We start from the raw sequence: 23,592 nt of genomic DNA, 5'->3' as shown, positions 1-23,592 counted from the left end.
CCACCCACACCACACTGCCTGCACTGTCTTCTTCACCTCTCTGTCATACACTCTGTTGCTTTGGACTGTTGAACCCATGTATTTTAATTTGTTTACCATCATCATTTCTGCTCCTTACAGTTGCACCCTTCCACAACCTTCCCTCTTATTTATGCACATGTACTCTGTCTTACTCCTACTGACTCTCATTCACTTTCTCTCCAGTGCGTACCAGGTTTCTCTCCAGGTTTGCCTCAACCTGCTGTCTACTCTCACTACATATCACAATGTCATCCGTGAACATTATAGTCCACAGAGACTCATGTCTGCCCTAATTTGTCAACTTTCCATCACCATTGCAAACAGGAAAGGGCTCAGAGCTGATCCTTAATATGTAATCCCACTCTAACCTTGAACCAGGCTGTCCTTCCAACCACACACCTCACCGCAGTCACACTGCCCTCACACACCATATGCCCTGTACCATCCTCACATACCTTTCTACTACTCACAACTTCCTCATACAATACTATAACTCCTCTCTTGCACCTTGTCATATGCTTTCTCCAAGTCCACAAACACGCAATGCAAATTCCTTCTGACCTTCTTGGTACTTCTATATCATCTGGGCCAACCGGTTTTCCACTTTTCATCCTCTTCATAGCTTCCCTCACTTCAATCTTGCTGATCCATGGTACTTCATGATTTACTATCTCCATTTCATCCAACTTACACTCTCTCTCATTTTCTATATTCATAAGTCCTTTAAAAGTACTCCTTCCACCTTTTCAACACACTCTTCCCCCACTTATCAGCAAATTTTCATTTGCATGGTTTATCACCCTGACCTGTAGCACATCCTTCCCCGTTCAGTTCCTCTGGCCAATTGGTACAAGTGCTTTTCCCCTTCCTTTGTGTCCAGTCTACCTAACTTTCTTCGGTCTATCATATTGGCTCATATAGTTTGGCATACAGCTTTTCCTTAGCCTTTGCCACCTCTTTCTTCACCTTTTGCCACATCTCTTTGTACACCTGTCTGCTTTCGTCATTTCTCTGGTTATCCCAATTCTTTTTCGTTAACCTCTTCCTCTTTATGCTTTCCAGTACTTCCTCTTTTCACTACCAAGTCTCTGTCTTCCTTCCTCTGTTCAGATGTCACATCAAGCACCTTCCTAGCTCTCTCCCTTACCGCTTCAGCTGTGGTGTTCCAATTGTCTATCATGTCTTCACCACCACCCCAGCACGTTTCTCGCTTCCTCTCTGAATTTCACACAGTAGTCTTGCTCTTTCAGTTTCCATCACCTGATCCTTGTTTCCATTCTCACTCTTTCATACCTTGAAATTCATCCTGCATACCACCAATCGATGCTGTCTAGCTACACTATCCCCTGCCGATGCCATCACATTACAGGCTCTAATCTCTTTCATCTCCTACATAGAATATAGTCCACTTGTGTGCCCCTTCCTCAACTCTTATATGTCACCATGTGTTCCTCCTTCTTAAAGTATGTATTCACCTCCTTCATTTTCATCCTTTTTGCAAAGTCAACCACAATCTGCCCTTCAACATTTCTCTCCTTAACACTACACCTTCCTATCACCTCCTCATAACCATTGTTCTCTTTGTCAACGTGCCTGTTAAGATCCGCTTCCATCACCATTCTTTCTTCTTTGGGTATATTCTCCACCACTGTGTCTAACTAACTCCAGTATCTTCTTTCTCCTCCATCTCACATCCCACTTGCACTTTATTAGTGTGGAATGGTAATACGCCACAATTTTTGGTATTTTATGGTTTTTATTTATCTTACCTGTTTTATCCTATATATTTTATTAGATGTTTTAGTTATTTAATCTATATGCACTTGTTTTAATTTTGCTGTGAGCTGCTGGAACACCTACATTTCCCTTTAGGGATCAATACAGTGTTATCTTATATGTGCTGAAGACATTTAACATTACTCCATTGATTTCCAACTTTATGCTCATCACTCTGTCAGACATTCTCTTCACCTCCAAAACACTCCTAACACATTACAATTACAATTTAAAATTACCCCTAATCAATTTCTTTTCCTGTCCACACCTTGGAAGAACAGTTTGCACCCATTTCTGATGCTTCTCAAATTATTCTGTTTTCACTTGGCCTCCTGTACACACGGTACATCTACCTTTCTCCAATCTATCATATCATTCAGCATTCTGCCTTTACCAGTCATACTGCCTACATTCAAAGTTCCGACTGAACTCCACACTCTTTCACTTTTTCCTCTTCCATTGTCTTTGAACCTGCTTTTCTCCTTTGTCTTCTCTGACCAGCAATAGCATGGTTCTGAGGCTAAGGATGTGCACTGGTATCTGGAAGGCTGTTGGTACAAATCCCCATTACTGCCAAAAGAGTTTCTATTCTGCTGAGCCCTTGAGCAAGACCCTTAACCTGCAGTTGCTCCAGGAGTGTTGTACAATGGCTGACCCTGTGCTCTGACCCCAAGGGTTATGCGAAAACCAACAAATTCCTAATACAAGAAATTGCTGAAGGCAAAATAAAGTACAAAAAAAAGTTTCTGCTGATACTCTATTAGACAGCAACATCAGTGGCAGTCATTGATAATCAAAGCCTTGACTGATCTGGTATGGATATTCTGCTTCTTATCCACAGGTTTGATTTTGCACAGGTTTTATTCCAGATGTCCTTCCTGACACAACTCTTCCTGGCTTGTGCAACCCTGGTGGGCTGGGTTAAAAGGATGGAATCACAAATACAAGCCATAAACATGAGCGGGAGAAGCTTGGCAACCTGGAAAGAACTTAAAAAATTACTCATCCTTTCAAATTGAGAGAAGTCAATTAAGGCACTCATCACATGTAAGCATAAAAGGTATGGCCCACTGGATGGAGATACAGAGCATAAAACAGATTTTATCTTTAAATAATAATTTCCTTGCCTCTGCTTCATATTTTATTTCAGTTATATATAGTTTCATTGTACATTCTTAAGTTCATAATATGTTTATCACAAAAAACATTTAATACAATTACGGTCATCTGAATAATGTGGTAAACATAAGTTTTCACTACTGCCATTCCAGAAAATATGAATTATTTAGACAAAAATGGGAGTGAAGATTAATGGTATTAACCTGGTCAATGTTAGGAATCTTCTTGTTAAAGAAACCCAAAACTTATTGTAATTTTGTTTTCCACTTCTTCACATTTTCAACATAACTGCGAGAAACTGGACAAACACAAAAAATAAACACATGGGTGAAAAAATAGAATTATGTAAAATGAAACATATCTTACCCTTTGTTTTTTTCTTTGAACTTCTTCATGAATATCTCAACAACCTCCAGTGCTTCAGACTCTTTAAGGAGAAGATTTCCAGATACATTACATGTAAGGTCAATATCATCTGATCGCAAGGAATGGAAATCAACGTTATCGACACTGAATGTTTGTTCCCAGTTTACTTCCTGGTCATGAATAGCAGGGTTGAAAAAAAGTCTGTCTTCTTCTAGGTCATCAGAATAACCCTCTGTGTTACTACCATAAGGGGAGATACTAAATGACTTCTCTCTCCATAAATCCTGATCTTCCAGATTCCTTCCCATTTCCATACTCTCTTTTTGCCACATTTCATATTCTTGATTTTTAATGTTCATTCTATTTTGGGTGTTATACATTTCTTGCTGGCTGTGATTTGACAATTTTGGATCCTTTATGTTTTCTTGCACCAAAAAGACCCTTTTTTCAAGAGCTGCATTATTCTCTTTCTCCTCTTTTGTTTTTGTGGGAAGAGATTTTTGATGTGGAGGTACGACAGCTAACACTTGATGAAAATTCTGCACCTCCTCATTTATCTCTTTGTTTCTGATATGCTTCACCCTTGGCCTAAGAGTTCTTATCTTGATCTGCATTAAAGGCTGGCTGAGATTTGCTAGCTGCATAGTGTTTGCCTGATTAATAAATGGTGCCTCTCTTCTTTTATCTATTTTCATTTCTTGATTTTGCTTTTCAAATCCGTTTACTTGTTGCAAGTAAATCTGGCTTTCTTTCCTTCTTTTTCTTCTCTTGGCAACAGATCTTGTCTGCATGGGTGATCTGGGGGTGGTCTTTGCAGAGAGCATCTTCCTTCGTCTTTTAAAATTATAATCATCGTAATCATCACCATAGTCTTTGGGACTATGTTCCATTTGTCTTTCCTCTTCAGGAAGCTCTCTGTGTCCAATATTTGGATCTTCATACTGAAAAATATATTCCTTTGAATTATGGTGCTTAACATTATCTACTAGTTCAAAACCTGAAAAGGGAGAGATATTAAGGTTGTGATTATCAAATGTGTAATTAATAATACCATAAAATACAAAATGTATAATACAACCAGACCCTCCAAGCAATTCCAACAAACACACTGTACTGGAAAGACAATATCAAAGTAATGAGACAACAGCAAGGCTCTGGAGCCTTCATCTTTCAGTTGACATATTTAGTTTTGTGAAAGGTTTCTCTTTCAGCTGTAGTAAAAACAGACAAAATGGTTGTATGTTTTACACATGTTAATGTTTATTACCAAGGCACTTTGTAAACCTCAATGAATAGACTTCGAATGGCACTTTCAGTTTACTTAAGAATTTTTTTTTTTTTTTTTTTTACTTAAGCCTTTTATTTTTGTTCAAGATTGGGATGGGTGTGGTAAGTTGCCAAGTGGTGATTCAAATACTTTCCTTTCTCTTCATTGCCTGAATAACTTTTTAATTAGCTGGCTGACACCATCAATATGCTGATTAGTTTTATTCACTACTCATGTAGAGGATACAAAAATAACAGCAAAGGAAAGGAGAACTGTTTGTTTAGTCATCCTCCTTTATCAGACATATTTAATCCAGTGCAACATAACCTATAGGTGGACAATTAAAGAGAATATGACACTGTTCACATACAATTTTTTTTTTCTTTAATCAGTTTTAGTGGTACCACAGACAATAGGAATAATAATAAAAATACATTACCATGGTCTCTATGTGGATTCACTTTGCAGACTAAACATAAGCCTTAAAAGATCATATTTGACTTGTTTCACCTTATAAATCTTCTGTTCACACTTCTTTGGCCTGGTAAACATTAAAGATCTGCACAGACTACGCCTATGCAGGTTTTAGAACTACTCATAAATCGAGAGCTATATTAACCTAGTGTCTTCAGAGTTTCTTGCACAAAATGTTAATATTTTATGTATAATTCATAATTAATATCTATTTGATAATTTTGTTAACAGATTGTTTGAGGTCTTTGGGGTAATAATAACTACTGTTAATATTATTCTAAAATTTTATGTTTATACTGACATACCATATATACTCGTGTTCAAGCTCTGCCGCGGATAAGTCAGGGCTTGATTTTACCATATAAATTTCCCGGATTTTATAATGTTGGTCGTATAAGTTGAATGCGGAAAACTCACGCTATTGGTCCAACCGATTATGTTATGCTAACACCCACCTGAGAGAGTAACCACAGAGCACACTGCCTTTTTGTCTATGTACAGTATTCTGCCTACGTGACCACACGGTAATACCCAAACTGTTCCGAAGCGACACTTCCACTGTTTTATGTATCTCACACCCTCATACACCTTTATCATAAGAGCATCCCTCATCTAAAATGGAGTGTTTGATCAGTAGAAAATATGAAGCTGGTTTTAAATTAAAAGTCATTGAAGTGGTGAAAGAAATTGGTAACTGTGCTGCTGCAACAAAATTCGATGTGTCTGAGAAACTGGTGTGAAATTAGAGAAAGCAAGAAGATGAGAAAAAAAAAAGTGTCGCATTTTTGAACGGGCGTATAAGTCAGGGTCTGATTTTAGGCTCAATTTTTCCCGACCCGACTTATACGCTAGTATATACGGTTTTCTTTTTATGTTATTCCCAAAATCAAATTATTGCCATAACACCAGTTGCAGTTATAGTGTGACAGGCTTGATGATTCACACACATCCACCACAAAGGAGATTACATGATTTAACTTTTAAAAGAAGCCAGAGTGTCTGCTTCATTTAAAAGTCCAAAGATGGAGACTCAGAAGAGGATTTGAGAGACCAGGTCAACTCTACCTACTGTTCTGTACACTAACATTCCTACCTCTGTTGTCTTTAAAAAAAAAAAGAATTGTCAGGCTCAAGACTCATCCCACATGCCCACTCGAAGTAGCCCTCTCATCACTATGCTGCAAATAGGCACACCTTTATTCAAACCTGCATCATGTAACGCAACCTATCTTCAGTTCTCTTTGCACTCTCTTTCCAAAGAAGTGTAATTATATGTAGGTAGTGGTTTGTGTGTCATTGGTAATATGTATTTGCAATATGAATTAGAATATACATTTTCCACCACTAATAAAAGTCAACACAAAACACAGTAAAACATTTTTTATTACTCTTACTTTCTCCTTCCTGAACAGAAATAACTGCACGCTCAACTGGAGTATCCATCTTCATGAATCTGTAAAACCCAAACCTATGAAAATAAACACAATTATCACTGGAACAACAAGACAAAATTAAAATACAGTAATTCAGAAAGACATATCAAATTTAATAGAAACTGTTTCTTAACTGGTAAAATAATTTCAATTAATTTTTGCTACACATAGCTTACCATAGAACACCAACAAAAGGCTATTTACAAAATAAGGAAGACTACAACTACTGACAAGTATTTAAGAAGATAGTTTGTAATCAAGGATTGTGTATATACTGTAGCATGTGTGCCTTGGAGGTCTCTTGGAATGTCTGACACCTTATATTCCAAATCGCAACCTCAGATCCTCAACTGAGTGTCTCCTTAGAATTCCAAGAGCAAAACTTAAAAGAAGTGGTGAGGCGGCCTTCTCCTGTTATGCACCTAAAATCTGGAATAGCCTGCCAGTAGGAATTCGCCAGGCTAATACAGTGGAGCACTTTAAAAAACTACTGAAAACACATTACTTTAACATGGCCTTCTCATAACTTCACTGTAATTTAATCCTGACACTCTGTATATCCAATTCATTATAATAACTATTCATTCAAAATTTGTACTAACCCCTACTCTCTCTTCTGTTTCCTTTTCCGGTGTCCTATTGGTGGTGGCTTGTGCCACCACCATCTACCCAAAGCACCATGATGTTCCAACAATGATGGATGGATTAAAAGCCAGAAGTCTGTATAACCATCAGCATCAAGTGACTCCGTGAGAACCCTAACTACAAAGAGGACTATTTCATTTATGTTAGGTAGAATGCCCAAAGGGGACTGGGCGGTCTCGTGGCCTGGAACCCCTACAGATTTTATTTTTTTCTCCAGCTTTCTGGAGTTTTTTTTTGTTTTTTCTGTCCACCCTGGCCATCGGACCTTACTCCTTATTATGTTAACTAAGGTTGTCTTATTTTAATTTCTTTTTTGTCTTTTATTCTTTTTTTTTTTTCTTCATTATGTAAAGCACTTTGAGCTACTTTTTGTATGAAAATGTGCTATATAAATAAATGTTGTTGTTGTTGTTGTTGTTGCAGTAGATGTTAACTGCAGAGTGTATCACACACAACAGTAAGGCTGACAGCGCAGCTTTTTTCAGTTGCCTCTGCTGCCATCTTCTGGTCATCAAAGACTTTTCCAGTAGTACATTATGGCATTAATTAACATTCTGCCTTGTAACAGATACATTTTTTACTTATTTTAAATCAAAACAGAGGAGAAGGCAAAAGGCACAGGCAGATTATAAACAAAGCCACATTAAAAGAAAATGTCTGTCATATTTTGATTTTCATAGACATTACAAATGGTAATTAGTAAATGTGAAAACATACCTTTTGAAACAATCTTTTTACCTGTGTATCAGTAATTTTTTTTGGAATTGCATGCAATTTATAAATAAAAAAAATTCAGACACGAGAGTCAGTAGGCTTTGCGCCCTAGGAATTAAGTTATCCAAACTATTCTCTAACATTTCAGTAATTATTTACTACTCTGATGCTGATCTTTCTGATTATAAAATAGGTCACTGCAATAGTAATTGACGAGAAGAAGTCATAATTAATTGCAGAACTGCAGTATTTAAGGGTTCCTCTAGAGTGCCTCTCTCTCTTGCATGATTTGGATCCAAAAACTAATCAGCACATCATCAACTCATAACAGGCTTACGTTTTGAGTTTGGTGTTTTTCTGTTCAGCCATTTCAGCTCTAGACTGTCCTGAAGAAACTGTGATACACAGACACATGCACACACAGACAAACAGACATACACCCATCATCAACATATCGATATTTTCGGTAAAAGGGGATCCTAAAACGTCCCGATCCATCGAAAAACCAGAGAGAATTGTAGTTTTGACAAATCTAAAGCTTTCGCACCTCTCCCATAGATGGTTGGTGAAGATGGGGAAGAGCACAAGGCAAAAATTGCTAGTGCTTGTTAAAAATTAATTGACAGAAATAGCATCTAACCAGTTGGAACTTTATTTTACCATAATGATAATTACTTTTGTATAGTGCTTTTCTCGCTACTCAAAGATCTTTACACAGACAGAGGGGAACTACTTCAACCACCACCAGTGTGTTGCATCCAACTGAATGAGGCAATGGCAACCATTATTGCACCAATACTCTTACCCGACATTAGTTATTACATGATGAAGGGATGAGGTAAATAGCCAGTCAGTGACAGGGAATGATTAGGGGGGTAGAATGGACAAGGCCGTGATTGGCAATTTAGCCAGGACATTGGGATAACTCTACTCTTGTTTTATGATATCCAGGGATTTTTAGTAACAGAGAGTCAAGACCTCTATTTTCAAACTAATCTGAAGGACAGCACCATATTTATAGAACAGTGTCCCCGTCACTGCACTGGGGCATTGGAACCACACACACAGCACAGGATAAGCGCTCCCTGCTGGCCTAACTTCAGGTGTGGTTATGTTACAGTGCAATAAATAACCTAAATATTGTTTTCTGTCAAAACTATTTTTTTCAGCTCCCAACAATACTGTTACAGAAAGAAACTGAAAATAGTTAAACAATTATGTTGATATTGCACCCAAATATATGTAACTTTAACATTACTTAACTTATGTAGATTCCACACCTCTCTGTTGCCGAGAAGCTGGCTTATCGGCTCAGATGGCTGTCAGTCTATCTATACTTATAGCAGGTTATGGAACTGAATAGAAAAAGACTTATACTGTACCTGTTTAGAATATATGGAGTCTCACGATAGAAACACCTGTTTTCTGACTCCATGTGTGTAAGTCTTGTGAAGTCATTGGGATAAATGAGGGACAAATGTACCTGGAAAGATTTGAGTGAAAAAAAAAGATAATTAAAACACTATACAGCACTAAAAGTGCAAAACCCACTTTAAAGGAAGAATAAAGACCTCTTATCAAATTGATGACAGTGATGGACCTGTGTTCCAATAACTTTTAACAAAACAGTTAATAACAACAAAATAATAATAAAAACTACATTCAGATGTATTTTCCAGAATATTCTATACTAAGATTTTACTAGAAGAAACGGAGGAGTTTTAAGTCTTAATGGTGCTACTTCTTAGCAGTAGACTCAAAACAGTAACACTGCCAACACAATTTGACCCAAAGGTAAAAAGAAAACTACATACATATATATATATATATATATATATATACACATACATACATACATATATATACATACATATATATACAGTGGTGTGAAAAACTATTTGCCCCCTTCCTGATTTCTTATTCTTTTGCATGTTTGTCACACAAAATGTTTCTGATCATCAAACACATTTAACCATTAGTCAAATATAACACAAGTAAACACAAAATGCAGTTTTTAAATGATGGTGTTTATTATTTAGGGAGAAAAAAAATCCAAACCTACATGGCCCTGTGTGAAAAAGTAATTGCCCCCTTGTTAAAAAATAACCTAACTGTGGTGTATCACACCTGAGTTCAATTTCCGTAGCCACCCCCAGGCCTGATTACTGCCACACCTGTTTCAATCAAGAAATCACTTAAATAGGAGCTGCCTGACACAGAGAAGTAGACCAAAAGCACCTCAAAAGCTAGACATCATGCCAAGATCCAAAGAAATTCAGGAACAAATGAGAACAGAAGTAATTGAGATCTAGCAGTCTGGTAAAGGTTATAAAGCCATTTCTAAAGCTTTGGGACTCCAGCGAACCACAGTGAGAGCCATTATCCACAAATGGCAAAAACATGGAACAGTGGTGAACCTTCCCAGGAGTGGCCGGCCGACCAAAATTACCCCAAGAGCGCAGAGACGACTCATCCGAGAGGTCACAAAAGACCCCAGGACAACGTCTAAAGAACTGCAGGCCTCACTTGCCTCAATTAAGGTCAATGTTCATGACTCCACCATAAGAAAGAGACTGGGCAAAAACGGCCTGCATGGCAGATTTCCAAGACGCAAACCATACATACATATATATATATATATATATACATACATATATATATATATACATACATATATATATATATATATACATATATATATATATATATACATATATATATATATATATATACATATATATATATATATATATATATATATATATACATACATATATATATATATATATATACATACATATATATATATATATATACATACATATATATATATATATATACATACATATATATATATATATACATACATATATATATATATATATATACATACATATATATATATATATATATATACATACATATATATATATATATATATACATACATACACACACGCACACACATTATATATATATATATATATATATATATATATATATATATATATATATATGAAAAAATGTGCCAGTGCAATATAAACTAATTTTGAATTATGAAAATGTGGTTGTGGAGGTCTACAGTGGCCATATTTCTATTTTGAGCTGAACTACTTGCTTATATATAGTTGACTATCCAATTGTCTATGTTTAGAGTGTTAATGCAGAATTAATTCTTGCATTACTGTCATGTCTATTAGTACACATTTATTTATCTACCTAGTTTCCTTGTTTAATTCATAACCCTTCTGAATTATTTTATATATTTCATTCGAGTGACTAAATAACAATTTGGTAACATATCTATCCATATCCCCTTTACATAAATAGCTTGGCAATAGCTCAGTACAACACAAAATGTCTGCTAGATTCTAAAGAACTTTTGAACTGCTCCATAGTAAAATCGGTAAAATGTTGCCATTGTGTTAAGGTAGGTGGGTTAGGATTTTTCCAGTTAAACTAAATAAGACATTGTGCCAGCAGAGTAGTGAAATGAATGGAATGATTGTATTTAAACAATTTAAACAAGGTCTGAGCAGGTGGTGTTACTAAAAAACACGATCTCCTATGTAGCATGCATCTGATGATACCTATTGCAAGTTGGATCATGACCTTGGAAAGTCTGAGTCATGACAGATGTGTGTGATGCACAATTCTGTGGTATGTCGGATTGAGTTTTGCACAAAATGAGGAATAGAGCATTTTGTCTAGGGATCACTTCCATGTGTCACCTGGAAAGCTAACTGAAAGACCTTGTTTCAGATGTTATCAGAGATTTATAGGTATATCTTTTTCAAAGCAACACATTTTCTCAATTCTAAATATATTTTATAACATCTAAAAAACCTAATTTCTACATTTGATAAAGAGAACCAGTTTGGCAAGTCAGCCAAGTACTTTTGTTCCTTCTCCCAGCAGTTACCCTCTCAAGACGACTCAGTCGTGATGCAAAGTCAGGATGATGGTACAAGCAGCAGTTCTACCATTGATGTAAATAATTGAATTATATTTAACAGAGACACACGTAGACATACTGTACTAATCAAAATAGAGTCAAAGACTCTTAAACTGAAGATGTCAGGTTCTAAGCATTTCGGAGCTTCCAGAGAAGTGCTTTTATAAAACCAGGTACAGTAATCCCTCCTCGATCGCGGGGGTTGCGTTCCAGAACCCCCCACGAAAGGTGAAAATCCGTGAAGTAGAAACCATATGTTTATATGGTTATTTTTATATTGTCATGCTTAGGTCACAGATTTGCACAGAAACACAGGAGGTTGTAGAGAGACAGGAACTTTATTCAAACACTGCAAACAAACATTTGTCTCTTTTTCAAAAGTTTAAACTGTGCTCCATGACAAGACAGAGATGACAGTTCCGTCTCACAATTAAAAGAATGCAAACATATCTTCCTCTTCATAGGAGTGCGCGTCAGGAGCAGAGAATGTCAGAGAGATAGAGAAAAGCAAACAAATCAATAGGGCTGTTTGGCTTTTAAGTATGTGAAGCACCGCGGCACAAAGCAGTTACAATGAAGGCAGCAGCTCACACCCCCTCCATCAGGAGCAGAGAATGCCAGAGAGAGAGAGAGACAGATAAAAACAAACAAACAATCAAAAATCAATACGTGCCCTTCGAACTTTCAAGTATGCGAAGCACCGTGCCGCATGTCGCTTTACGAAGCAGCTGCACAGAAGGGAGCAACGTGAAGGTAATCTTTCAGCATTTTTAGACGAGCGTCCATATCGTCTAGGTGTGCGAACAGCCCCCCTGCTCACACCCCCTCCGTCAGGAGCAGAGAATGTCAGAGCAAGAGAGAGAGAGAGAGAAAAGTAAGTTGGGTAGCTTCTCAGCCATCTGCCAATAGCGTCCCTTGTATGAAATCAACTGGGCAAACCAACTGAGGAAGCATGTACCAGAAATTAAAAGACCCATTGTCCGCAGAAATCCGCGAACCAGCAAAAACTCCGCGATATATATTTAAATATGCTTACATATAAAATCCGCGATACAGTGAAGCCGCGAAAGTCGAAGCGCGATACAGCGAGGGATTACTGTAGTCTTTTTTTTTTGATTGACCCAAGGTGCCTGGCAGACAAAAGATGAATTAAAGTAAATGTATTTTTAATTATCTATCTATTTATTTCTCCATGTTCTCACACACACTGGGATTATCCTGAATTTGACATTCCTTATATAACATGTTGGTAAAAAAAAAAAAAAAAAAAACCTTTTACAACTCATTTTTCACAGTGTCATTTTGCAGAAACAAAATAAATAATTGACTTGAGAGCATTTATGAAGATTATACTGCTAGAAAAATGTATATAGTACTTACAAAACGTAACCCTTGATAGCGATTAAGAGGAAAATCTTTGATGACATAGCTTGGGTTGTAGATGCAGTCTGGTAAAATCTGATGTAAATATTGCTCTTCAATCAAAGGAACTGAAAAAGGGGAAGTAAAATTCAAAATGTTTATAAAACCTTATAAAAGATGGGGAGTGAGATGCATCCTTAACTGCATTTCCTTTTCTGAAATGTCACTAAAGACAATTTTGTCGTAAGTAATTCAGTTATAAAAAATAACTTAAATTTAAAATTTTACATTTCACTATTATTTATATGTACTTTCTAAAACTGCAAAGACTTAATATTTCACCCTAGAAGTATTAAATTAGGAAAAATTGGGGCAGCGAGTTTAAGACACTTAAAAAGACTGCTGATTTATAAACCCTTACAGTATATTTTTCACAAATCTCTGCATATGTAGGAAAATTCTCAAAGTGATAAATCTAGCAAACACTGTCCTATTATATAAAAAGATGGCTGGGATAACTATAGTAATTATAGACCAATTAGCTTAACAAGTGCATAAGCCGAAGCACATGCCACATTAAATAAATGATTTAAACAATATACACCAAGCATGGCTGGCAAGTGAGTTGGAACAAAGACTCCACTGACAGGGTGCTAGTGGTGCTCAGTAAAAAAAGAGAGCAAGTCTGAGAGGTGAATAGCAGAGTGGCTTGATGCTCGAGGCAGAATATTGTGGAAAATGGCACACAACAAATCATTATTTAAAAAAAAAAAGTTTTGATTGTCAGTCGTGGTTATGGTACAGCACACATTTCTCTTGATTTTCAAAACATCTTTTTTTGAAAATGTACCACATGACAGGCTAGTGATCACACTAAAAGAAATTGGAATTCAAGGCACAGTGTTATACATGCATAATACATGGGCTCAAATAAAGACAGCAAAGGCTTATGGTATGAGAAATATTTTCAGAATTATGCGGTGTTAAAAATGGTTTCCTTCAAGGAATAATTGGCAGGACCTTCAATCTTTTTAATTTTTTAAATGATCTTGAATAAAATTGTTTTTTTTTTTTTTAAAGTAACTAACAATCTGGTTTGATTTGCTAATGATCTTAGCCGACACAATGATAGATACCTTAAAGTCATGAACATCATTGCAGAATACAATAGACAGCCATGTACCATGTGGAGGTTACTGCAAACAAATGTCAAGTTTTATGCAAAGTAAAAATATTACATACAGATGCACAATGAAAGTACACTTGATAAGATGAGTTTAGCAGTTTTACTAGATTGGTAGAAGGCATGGTGTCAATGTGGCAGCTCTGCTGCCTTGCAATAAGTAGGCCAGAGTTCACATCCTTGGTACTCCCTGTGTGGAGTTTGCATGTTCTCACCATGTCTACATGGGTTTCCTCTGGGTACTCCAGTTTCCTTTCACAGTATAAAACATGCAGGTAAGGTGGATTGGCAATGTTAAATTTGTCCTAGTTTGTGTGTCTGTATGTTCACTTTGCAATGTACTGGTGTCCTGTCCAGGGGTTGTTCCTGGTTTTGTATGGTGCTTGCTGGGATAGGCCCGAGCATCACCACAACCCTGCTCAGGATTAAGTTGGTTGTATAAATGGATGGATAGTGGATTAGACACTGTCAACATCTAGAGAGGGGTCAGAAGTGACTAAGAAGGCGGATTTAATTTTGTGCTACACAGTATGATGTCCGGTTCAGATCAGGCAATTTATTCTGAAACTATAACATATACACTAGTGAGGCCTAATCTGGCATATTGTGGGCAGTTGTGGTCTCTGCAATATAAGAAGTACAGAGAAGGGCTAACAGACTGATTGCAGAACTGCACTATATGAACTATGAGAAAAAATTCACAGCAAAGAATATTAATTTTAAATAAACAGATCAATCATGTTACAAGATAGAAGTGTTTACAATTATAAACAGAATTACTAGAGTGGAAGCCAGCTGTTACTTTAAATGAGTTCTTCAACTAGAAAAGGTGAAAAATGGATGGTTAAATTTGACACCTTAAGAGACATAAAATGATACCACCAGTGTAATAGATAATAGTACTTTATGAATGTTTAAGTCTCAAACTGAATATATTTCTTAAAAGTTGAGTTAATAGGAACTAGCGAACTATTGAGAGGAGTGTCCTCATATTCTTAAAATTATGTTCCATCTCAAGTTATTACAGTTACACCTGTTCAAAGTTTTCTATAATGTGAACTATTACTTTTTGGGGTATTTGTAACTAATTTACCATTAAAACATGAAGTCAGATGCAATATTCCCTCTAAGAACTAGTTTGGTATGAGGACAATTTTTTCTTTGTGAGAAAAACTTTTAGTTACATTAACCTGCCTATGCTACTTATTATTATGAAAATAATTATCTATGCATATGTGAACAATTTTGTTTTTCATTGAACACGCTTGAAAAATATATTAAAGTGACGATTATTTAAAACTATTAAATAATGCATCATATACATCTAAATTTGCAAAAATATCATTGGAAGGTGATTAAACTTGCTACAAATCAAAACTCTACAGTATATTGGCATCAGCATCTAAAACCAGAGACAAAGAGAAACTAAGTTTAGTTTATTCCTGTATATTATTCATTAATAATCTACTTCCTATGTATTCAGCCATCATTCCATGCTGCAAAAATATGAAGATGACTCCCGCATGCCCAATTTATCATCCATAGGTTGTATGTATTTATTATAAATAAACTATCCAGTGTGGAGGAGGAAGGATTGACACACAGACTCTGGCAGTAGTTAATTGCCCTTGAAAAGTCAGTTTATTAGGTCTTTTGTGATAGGGATCCTGACTTTTGCAGTTGGCTTCAGGACTGGCCACACTCTTTCTAATTTAGGTCTCACTGTTGACCTTCAGTAGGCATTTGAGAAACTCTGGAGATTCCACAGCAGAATCACCTTCTTTGTAAACTGTTACACTGTACCTGGTGTCTTTACTAACTTTTTCAACCCAAAAAGCCTTTTTTGTCGAGTATAGTTCCTTTTATACTTTTCCAGTAGACGTGACTCGGCAGCCTCCCCACAATTAACAGCAGACTCATGCCAGTTTCCTCACAGTCGCTGTACTGTCAGTATGTCTAGTTCTACTGCCCTTGCAGACTCACCTGCATATTTCTTAACCCTTTGGCCAAGTAATGGGTGCAGACAGTGGGCATAAGACAAACTAAGTTACTGTAATGCCAAATTTCAAAAGATTTGTTTATGGGTCATTGTGCCATTTACTCTAAGTCTTTGGCAGGGGATTTGTTGACTTGCTTCTTTGTGTGCTTCTTGAAAAATCCTGTTTGCTAAAGTATAAAAAGTTTCACATGCCTGCACACATATGAACCTTAGAGGGCTCAGACAGTGTTCACCAGGTTTTTAAAACCACAATCATTGATATGTGTCCAACCGTAATATTGCCTGAATCAATTTTACTTATTTTACACAGAAACAACACATTCAGCTGAATGGTCAATCTTTTCAATTTTGCTTAGCAACTTTGACAGCTAATGCTACCGTGGCCACCAAGTTCTGTAAAATAATCTGTTTCAAAAGAAATCAATACAGGAGTTAGAGAGCAAAGCTATGGTAAAAGGTTTATTTTATAGTTTTGATACTCACATGTAAAAAATTCATCCCTGGGGTCAGTCCTGAGCATTTCTGAACTGTGACTGGTGCCTAATGGGTTTGTGCAGTTTATTCGATAGCTGGCCTTCGATAATGGTATATGGTCGATGTCATTCATCTTTAACAAAGACTCATCTGCAGAATAAAAAGAGTAACAGTATAGCAAAATAATTTTCATTTGCACACTCAATAAGCAGTGCCAGAGATGGGACTAAGTCTTACATGTGTATATGGGACTAAGTCTTACATGTGTATGTCTCAAGTAAGCGTCAAGTCCTGAACTTCAAGTTTCAGGTTTTAAGTTATAATGATTACATTGAAGCAAGTCAAGCCATAGTTAAGAAGGCTTGAGTAAAAAAGTGCTCACACTTTCACTGCTACCTGCAATTAATGAAATTACAATTAGATAGATAGATAGATAGATAGATAGATAGATAGATAGATAGATAGATAGATAGATAGATAGATAGATAGATAGATAGATAGATAGATAGATAGATAGATAGATAGATAGATAGATAGATAGATAGATAGATAGATAGATAGATAGAATTAAATTTATGCATTACAATATGCAAGCTTGAATAATCTAGATGATTACATCTTGCCTGAAGAAGGGGCCTGAGTTGCCTCGAAAGCTTGCATATTGTCATCTTTTTAGTTAGCCAATAAAAGGTGTCATTTTGCTTGGCTTTTCTCTACATTCATAATGGCTAACACGGTACAACACCCTAGTACTACAAACATTTTATTTGGTATTTATGTTGGATTATTTAATTCAAGCAGTATTTATAAGTGTACAGTGAGCTGACTGCTTTAGTGGAAATCCATTCAATTTTGCAAGAATAAACTGAACAAAATTAAGCTGAATCACTGTCAAAGATTACTCTACAATGACATGAACATTTCTGCTTGTTAATGAAGATCAGATAATTGATGCTTTTCCTATCATTTCCTCTTGTCAGAAAATAACTCTTGCTTTTTCTAAATAAAACTGAATTTGGCCACTGAAAATAAGCATATGGTCATAACATCTAGATTATTCAACTGCCAGCTCAGTTACGAAATAAAGATTTCATATTGATCTCCTAAGTACATGAAAAAAATAAAAGTGTGCCTATACAGAGGTATCCATTATGTATACAACAGATCTGATCATTTCAGATGGCTTTAGAAACCACTTACTTGCAAACAGGGAAATATACTGGGGCTCGATTAGAGTAAACAACAGGCCAGGCTGGTTCAGTCTCCACTAAAAACGAAAAGCAGAAATTATTAAATCTATCATTTAGTAAAATAGAATGACTCATATTCATGAAGCTCAAACTCTTATTTGGAATAACTGAAGCAAATAAGTGAATATACGTATACAGTTAGGTCCATAAATATTTGGACTGAGACAACTTTTTTCTAATTTTGGTTCTGTACATTACCACAATGAATCTATATATATATATATAAAATCCCTATGTGCGTCCAGGTGTCCGTGTGTGGGTGTCTTCAGATGAAGTATGCATGCGTGGAGCACGGTGCAATGCGCGATATTACTGTCAGAGAAAGTTAGAGGCGTTTTACGGAAATACAAACCAGTATTACTGTGAGAGGAAATTAAAGGTACACAATACAGTGACGCATATTACAGCCACATACAAGCCAGTATTACTGTCAGAGGAGATTAAAGGCATATTACCGACGCACATGCCTGTATTACCGCCAGAGAAAATTTAAGGTATATTACGGACGTACAAGCCAGCGGACGTACAAGACGGTATCCTTCAATAAGGGCGCGCACAAAAAGGCGAGCCTCAAAAGGGCGACCTCAATTGGGCGCAGTGAATAAAGGCGTGCGTAAATAAAGATCTGCACCTTTGTTGCTCTTCACATATTCCAGAGCCATTTGAACTAAATTATCTACAAACGCCTTTATTCGCCGCGCTCAATTGAGGTCGCCCTTTTGAAGCTCGCCTTTTTGTGCGCGCCCTTATTGAATAGAGCCGTACAAGACAGTATTACTGTCACAGAAAATTTAAGACACACAATACATGGCGGCAGCCCACGAAGAACGGTCAGCTCAGCAAGTAAACATCAATAAAAGAAAGGCTGAAAGAAAGAAAAATACGACCAACAAAAAGAATGAGGTCAAAGTCCCTTGCCATTTAATATAGACTGTTCCTACTAATGTTTATGCACTACTGTTCTAGCGCCCATTATTGTAACGGGCTAAATTACTAGTTTTAAATATAACAACTCAGATGCAGTTGAAATGCAGACTTTCAGCTTTAATTCAGTGGGGTGAGCAAAATGATTGCATAAAAATGTGAGGCAACTAAAGCATTTTTTTAACACAATCCCTTCATTTCAGGGGCTCAAAAGTAATTGGATGAATTAAATAACTGGAAATAAAATATTCATTTCTAATACTTGGTTGAAAACCCTTTGCTGGCAATGACGGCCTGAAGTCTTGAACTCATGGACATCACCAGATGCTGGGTTTCCTCCTTTTTAATGCTCTGCCAGGCCTTTACTGCAGCGGCTTTCAGTTGCTGTTTGTTTGTGGGCCTTTCTGTCTGAAGTTTAGTCTTCAACAAGTGAAATGCATGCTCAGTTGGGTTAAGATCAGGAGACTGACTTGGCCATTCAAGAATTTTACACTTCTTTGCTTTAATAAACTCCTTTGTTGCTTTGGCTGTATGTTTTGGGTCATTGTCCATCTGTATCATGAAACGCCGCCCAATCAATTTGACTGCATTCAGCTGGATTTAAGCAGACAGTATGTCTCTGAACACCTCAGAATTCATACGGCTGCTTCTGTCCTGTGACAAATCATCAATAAACACTAGTGCCCCAGTGCCACTGGCAGCCATGCACGCCCAAGCCATTACACTGCTTCCACTGTGTTTTACAGATGATGTGGTATGCTTTGGATAATGAGCTGTTCCATGCCTTCTCCATACTTTTTTCTTGCCATCATTCTGGTAGAGGTTGATCTTGGTTTCATCTGTCCAAAGAATGTTTTTCCAGAACTGTGCTGGTTTTTTAAGATGTTCTTTAGCAAAGTCCAATCTAGCCTTTCTATTCTTGAGGCTTATGAGTGGCTTGCACCTTGCAGTGCACCCTCTGTATTTACTTTCATGGAGTCTTCTCTTTATGGTAGACTTGGATATCGATACGCCTACACCCTGGAGAGTGTTGTTCACTTGGTTGGCTGTTGTGAAGAGGTTTCTCTTCACCATGAAAATGATTCTGCGATCATCCACCACTGTTGTCTTCCGTGGACGTCCAGGTCTTTTTGCGTTGCTGAGTTCACCAGTGCTTGCTTTCTTTCTCAGGATGTACCAAACTGTAGATTTTGCCACTCATAATATTGTAGCAATTTCTCGGATGGGTTTTTTCTGTTTTCACAGCTTAAGGATGGCTTCTTTCACCTGCATGGAGAGCTCCTTTGACCGCATGTTGTCTGTTCATAGCAAAATCTTCCACATGCAAGCACCACACCTCAAATCAAGTCCAGGCCTTTTATCTGCTTAATTGATAACGACATAACAACGGACTTGCCCACACTTGCCCATGAAATAGCCTTTGAGTCAATTGTCCAATTACTTTTGAGCCCCTGAAATGAAGGGATTGTGTTAAAAATGCTTTAGTTGCCTCACATTTTTATGCAATCGTTTTGTTCACCCCACTGAATTAAAGCTGAAAGTCTGCACTTAACTGCATCTGAGTTGTTTCATTTAAAATTCATTGTGGTAATGTACAGAACCAAAATTAGAAAAAAGTTGTCTCTGTCCAAATATTTATGGACCTAACTGTAAAATAGCTAAAATTTTATTTTGCTGATGTTGATAGCACAGACTTGTTAACTAATCAGTACTTTAAAAAAAAATAAAATTGCAGAGTTGATCACGTTTTATTATTTTTACAGTATAACTAAGGACTGCATTACATAATTTGTTTGATCAAGTGTGTTCATAATTTGAAAGGTATTTGAAATAATGATTTCTAGAATATTTCAAGTGTAAAACATTTTGTGCACCTAAAATATTTAACACCTGTTTCTTATCTGCATTTTGGCAAACTAAAACATCTCAATTTAAAAATCTTAAATGGGCTATCTTTCAAATAAAGAATGTTGCATAAACACTAACTGCTAAAACAATCGGCTTTCATTAAAATCAACAAATGCTACAAATGAACACTGTTTAATAGATATACAGTTAACTATATAAAAGTAATTAACCTGTTTAGTTTTATAAAAGCTAAAAATTTCAAATTAAAAGTGGGAGAGTATTAGCTACTGAACCATGTATAAAGTATTACTACTTGATAAAGTGCACTGAAGACTCATAAAACGTTAAATTGTGGAGTGCAAATATGTAAGGTGATATCTACAATAAAAACAGTCAGCCAATTACCAGTAAGATGTGGTGGCCATATGATAGAATTTAAAACTAAATTCTTTAGTGTACGCTTAATCTACAGATTCAAAACAATGATGATTAGACACAAGATTTTTAACCATTGCAGCAGCAGATTAAAGAACTTTACATAAATAGCACCTTTGTTTTAAAATGGTTACAATTAAAATCACAATGTAACTGCTAGAAACAAACAAATTAATAACAAAAAGTAACGTTTGTATCTCTTCCATTTCTACTTCATTACAAATAAATAAATGAGTTCACAAAATGTAATTCCGCTGGAAAAAAAAATTGTCTTTACCCCAACTTCCACATGGTCTGTGCCTTTGTGATCCTGTTTATGAAGCACTTCAAAATAGTACCGATTGTCAGAAGACAGACTACAAAAACAGAAATTTTCAATAATTCAGACCTGTTCATCTCTGTTGCATAGAATCACTTCTTAAGTGTTTACCCTTCTCAGTAAAATTATTATAAAACACTGAGGTACACAGAAGTAGACTAAGGTAAAATATGTGCATTTGATGAAGCATGCATTCATACATTCCATGGTCTTTAGGTTGTCAAAAAATGCTTCAGTTTGAGCATAAGTCACAGAAACTGCTGAATAATAAATAAGAAGTATTACTGAAAACTCAACTGTAAGTGCTTTGCTGGAAAATTAGTATAGTATAGTTTCAATCAAAAAAGATGATGTCTAAAACCAAAAATATTAAATAGTACAGTATAAGTCAAGGAGAAGTTTGTTTTACGCCCACACGGAATTTCCAAAGCTGTTAAAACAGTAAGTCATACGACATTAAATATGCACCGTAATAAAAAGAAAGAAAAAAATCATTTGTCAGTAAAGCACAACAAAATCCATCCAACACGCAGCTTATGGCAAATGTGTAAATAAAAAGTTGCCTTCTGTATGCTACAGTGAACCATGTGTACAATCAGTTCATTAAATGTATTAATACACTAAATAAAACCTTATTTGAATATGAATGTACCAGTTAAAATACCTCATGCAATAATCAATATATAAAATCTGAATATTTAAATATTATTAAAAAATGAAGTTCATACTTTATCTATGACAGAAGGCTACAAGTATGATTCATGTGTTCTAACTTGTTACAGTGAGCTCAACTAAAGTCAATGTGAACTATTCATTTTTCATTTAATTATGAAACTCACTTCCTCTTAAGCCAAGGAAGCAGTACACTATTGCAAATATAATACAGTTAAAATACAACACAAAACTAAAGGAAACAAACACAGTAACATAAAGGACTAATAATAATAAGAATTAAAATGGCTGATTTAAAAGAAAATAATAAGTATACTTTATCAAAATAAATTACAACTAACTGGCAATTAATACTGTTTAAAGTCCTGTCTACTTACTGCACAGGTTGAGAAACCTGACTGTGATATTTTCCAAATTCCCCAGGAGCAGTCCACTCTTTGCCTGACTGCAAAAGTAAACACATACAAATAAATAAAAGGTAATCCATGGCTCTTCATGTAAACCAAGAAACCCACCCACAGTTCATGACAGAGATTATGAGATTGTGAGCAATAAATAAGCAACTGTACTTAGTTTGTACTGAAGTGGACCTGTAGTAGTAGATGTTTGAGGAATGGTTGTGCCTAATAAAAACTAAATTAAAAAGAGATAAGAAGGAACACTCTCAAAAATGTTTCATTACATTTTAAACAATATTATTTTTTTTTGACTGTGCCCAACTTATCTATAAACGATCACTGTGTATGCAACTACCACCTATGCCAAATTTCTGCTCTAAGCTTGTAAATGGTAAGCTTTTTAAAAAGCTAGAAGAATCACACTGAACCATCAATATTAATAAAGTATCTATTTTAAGCTAAAATAATGGCAAAATAAATTATTACTCTTTCCACATAATCAAAAATTGACTTTTTAAATTGAATTGCTTGAGCCAGCTTATCTAAATTGTAGGACCAGTGCCAATACCAACAACATCAGGATCAAAGTGGGATTCTGTCCTGGATTGAATGAGATGTCATCCTTGAAATATGCAGCATTAACAATATTGATATTTATTTGATCTAATATTATTTGATGGCATTTGGAATGGATTTCATCAAAAAGAGAAAGCACGTATTTTCTAAACAAGCCAGCTTTATCTTTGAAGTGATTTCACCGGCATAGCAGAATGGGCAATATAGTGTCAGCATTTGGAAAACTCCAGGACTGTGTTTCTGATATGGACATGAGGAACACTGGAGCACCAGAAGGGACAGTCTTGTCTCCTTTTCTCTTCACTCTGCACACCTCAGATTATAAATACAACACCAGGTAATATCACTTGCAGAAATTCTCAGACTACTCTACACTTATGGGG

General features: G+C 36.0%; 1 protein-coding gene across 1 annotated transcript in view; it reads right to left on the bottom strand.

The window, feature by feature from the left end:
• Nucleotides 1-23,592, bottom strand: part of b4galnt3b (beta-1,4-N-acetyl-galactosaminyl transferase 3b) — a 216,277-nt gene that overhangs the window by 42,464 nt on the left and 150,221 nt on the right. The window contains exons 7-14 of the mRNA XM_051930747.1: nt 22,613-22,680; nt 21,522-21,600; nt 17,988-18,054; nt 16,797-16,937; nt 13,150-13,259; nt 9,198-9,298; nt 6,418-6,491; nt 3,283-4,279 (exon numbers count right to left, since the gene is read on the bottom strand). Of these exons, the coding sequence (XP_051786707.1) occupies nt 3,283-4,279; nt 6,418-6,491; nt 9,198-9,298; nt 13,150-13,259; nt 16,797-16,937; nt 17,988-18,054; nt 21,522-21,600; nt 22,613-22,680 (1,637 nt within the window). The remainder of the gene's footprint in view (nt 1-3,282; nt 4,280-6,417; nt 6,492-9,197; nt 9,299-13,149; nt 13,260-16,796; nt 16,938-17,987; nt 18,055-21,521; nt 21,601-22,612; nt 22,681-23,592) is intronic.

This window comes from Erpetoichthys calabaricus, chromosome 1 (assembly GCF_900747795.2).
Source record: "Erpetoichthys calabaricus chromosome 1, fErpCal1.3, whole genome shotgun sequence".
Taxonomy (NCBI): Eukaryota; Metazoa; Chordata; class Cladistia; order Polypteriformes; family Polypteridae; genus Erpetoichthys; species Erpetoichthys calabaricus.
This window is presented reverse-complemented; position numbering and strand designations above follow the sequence as displayed.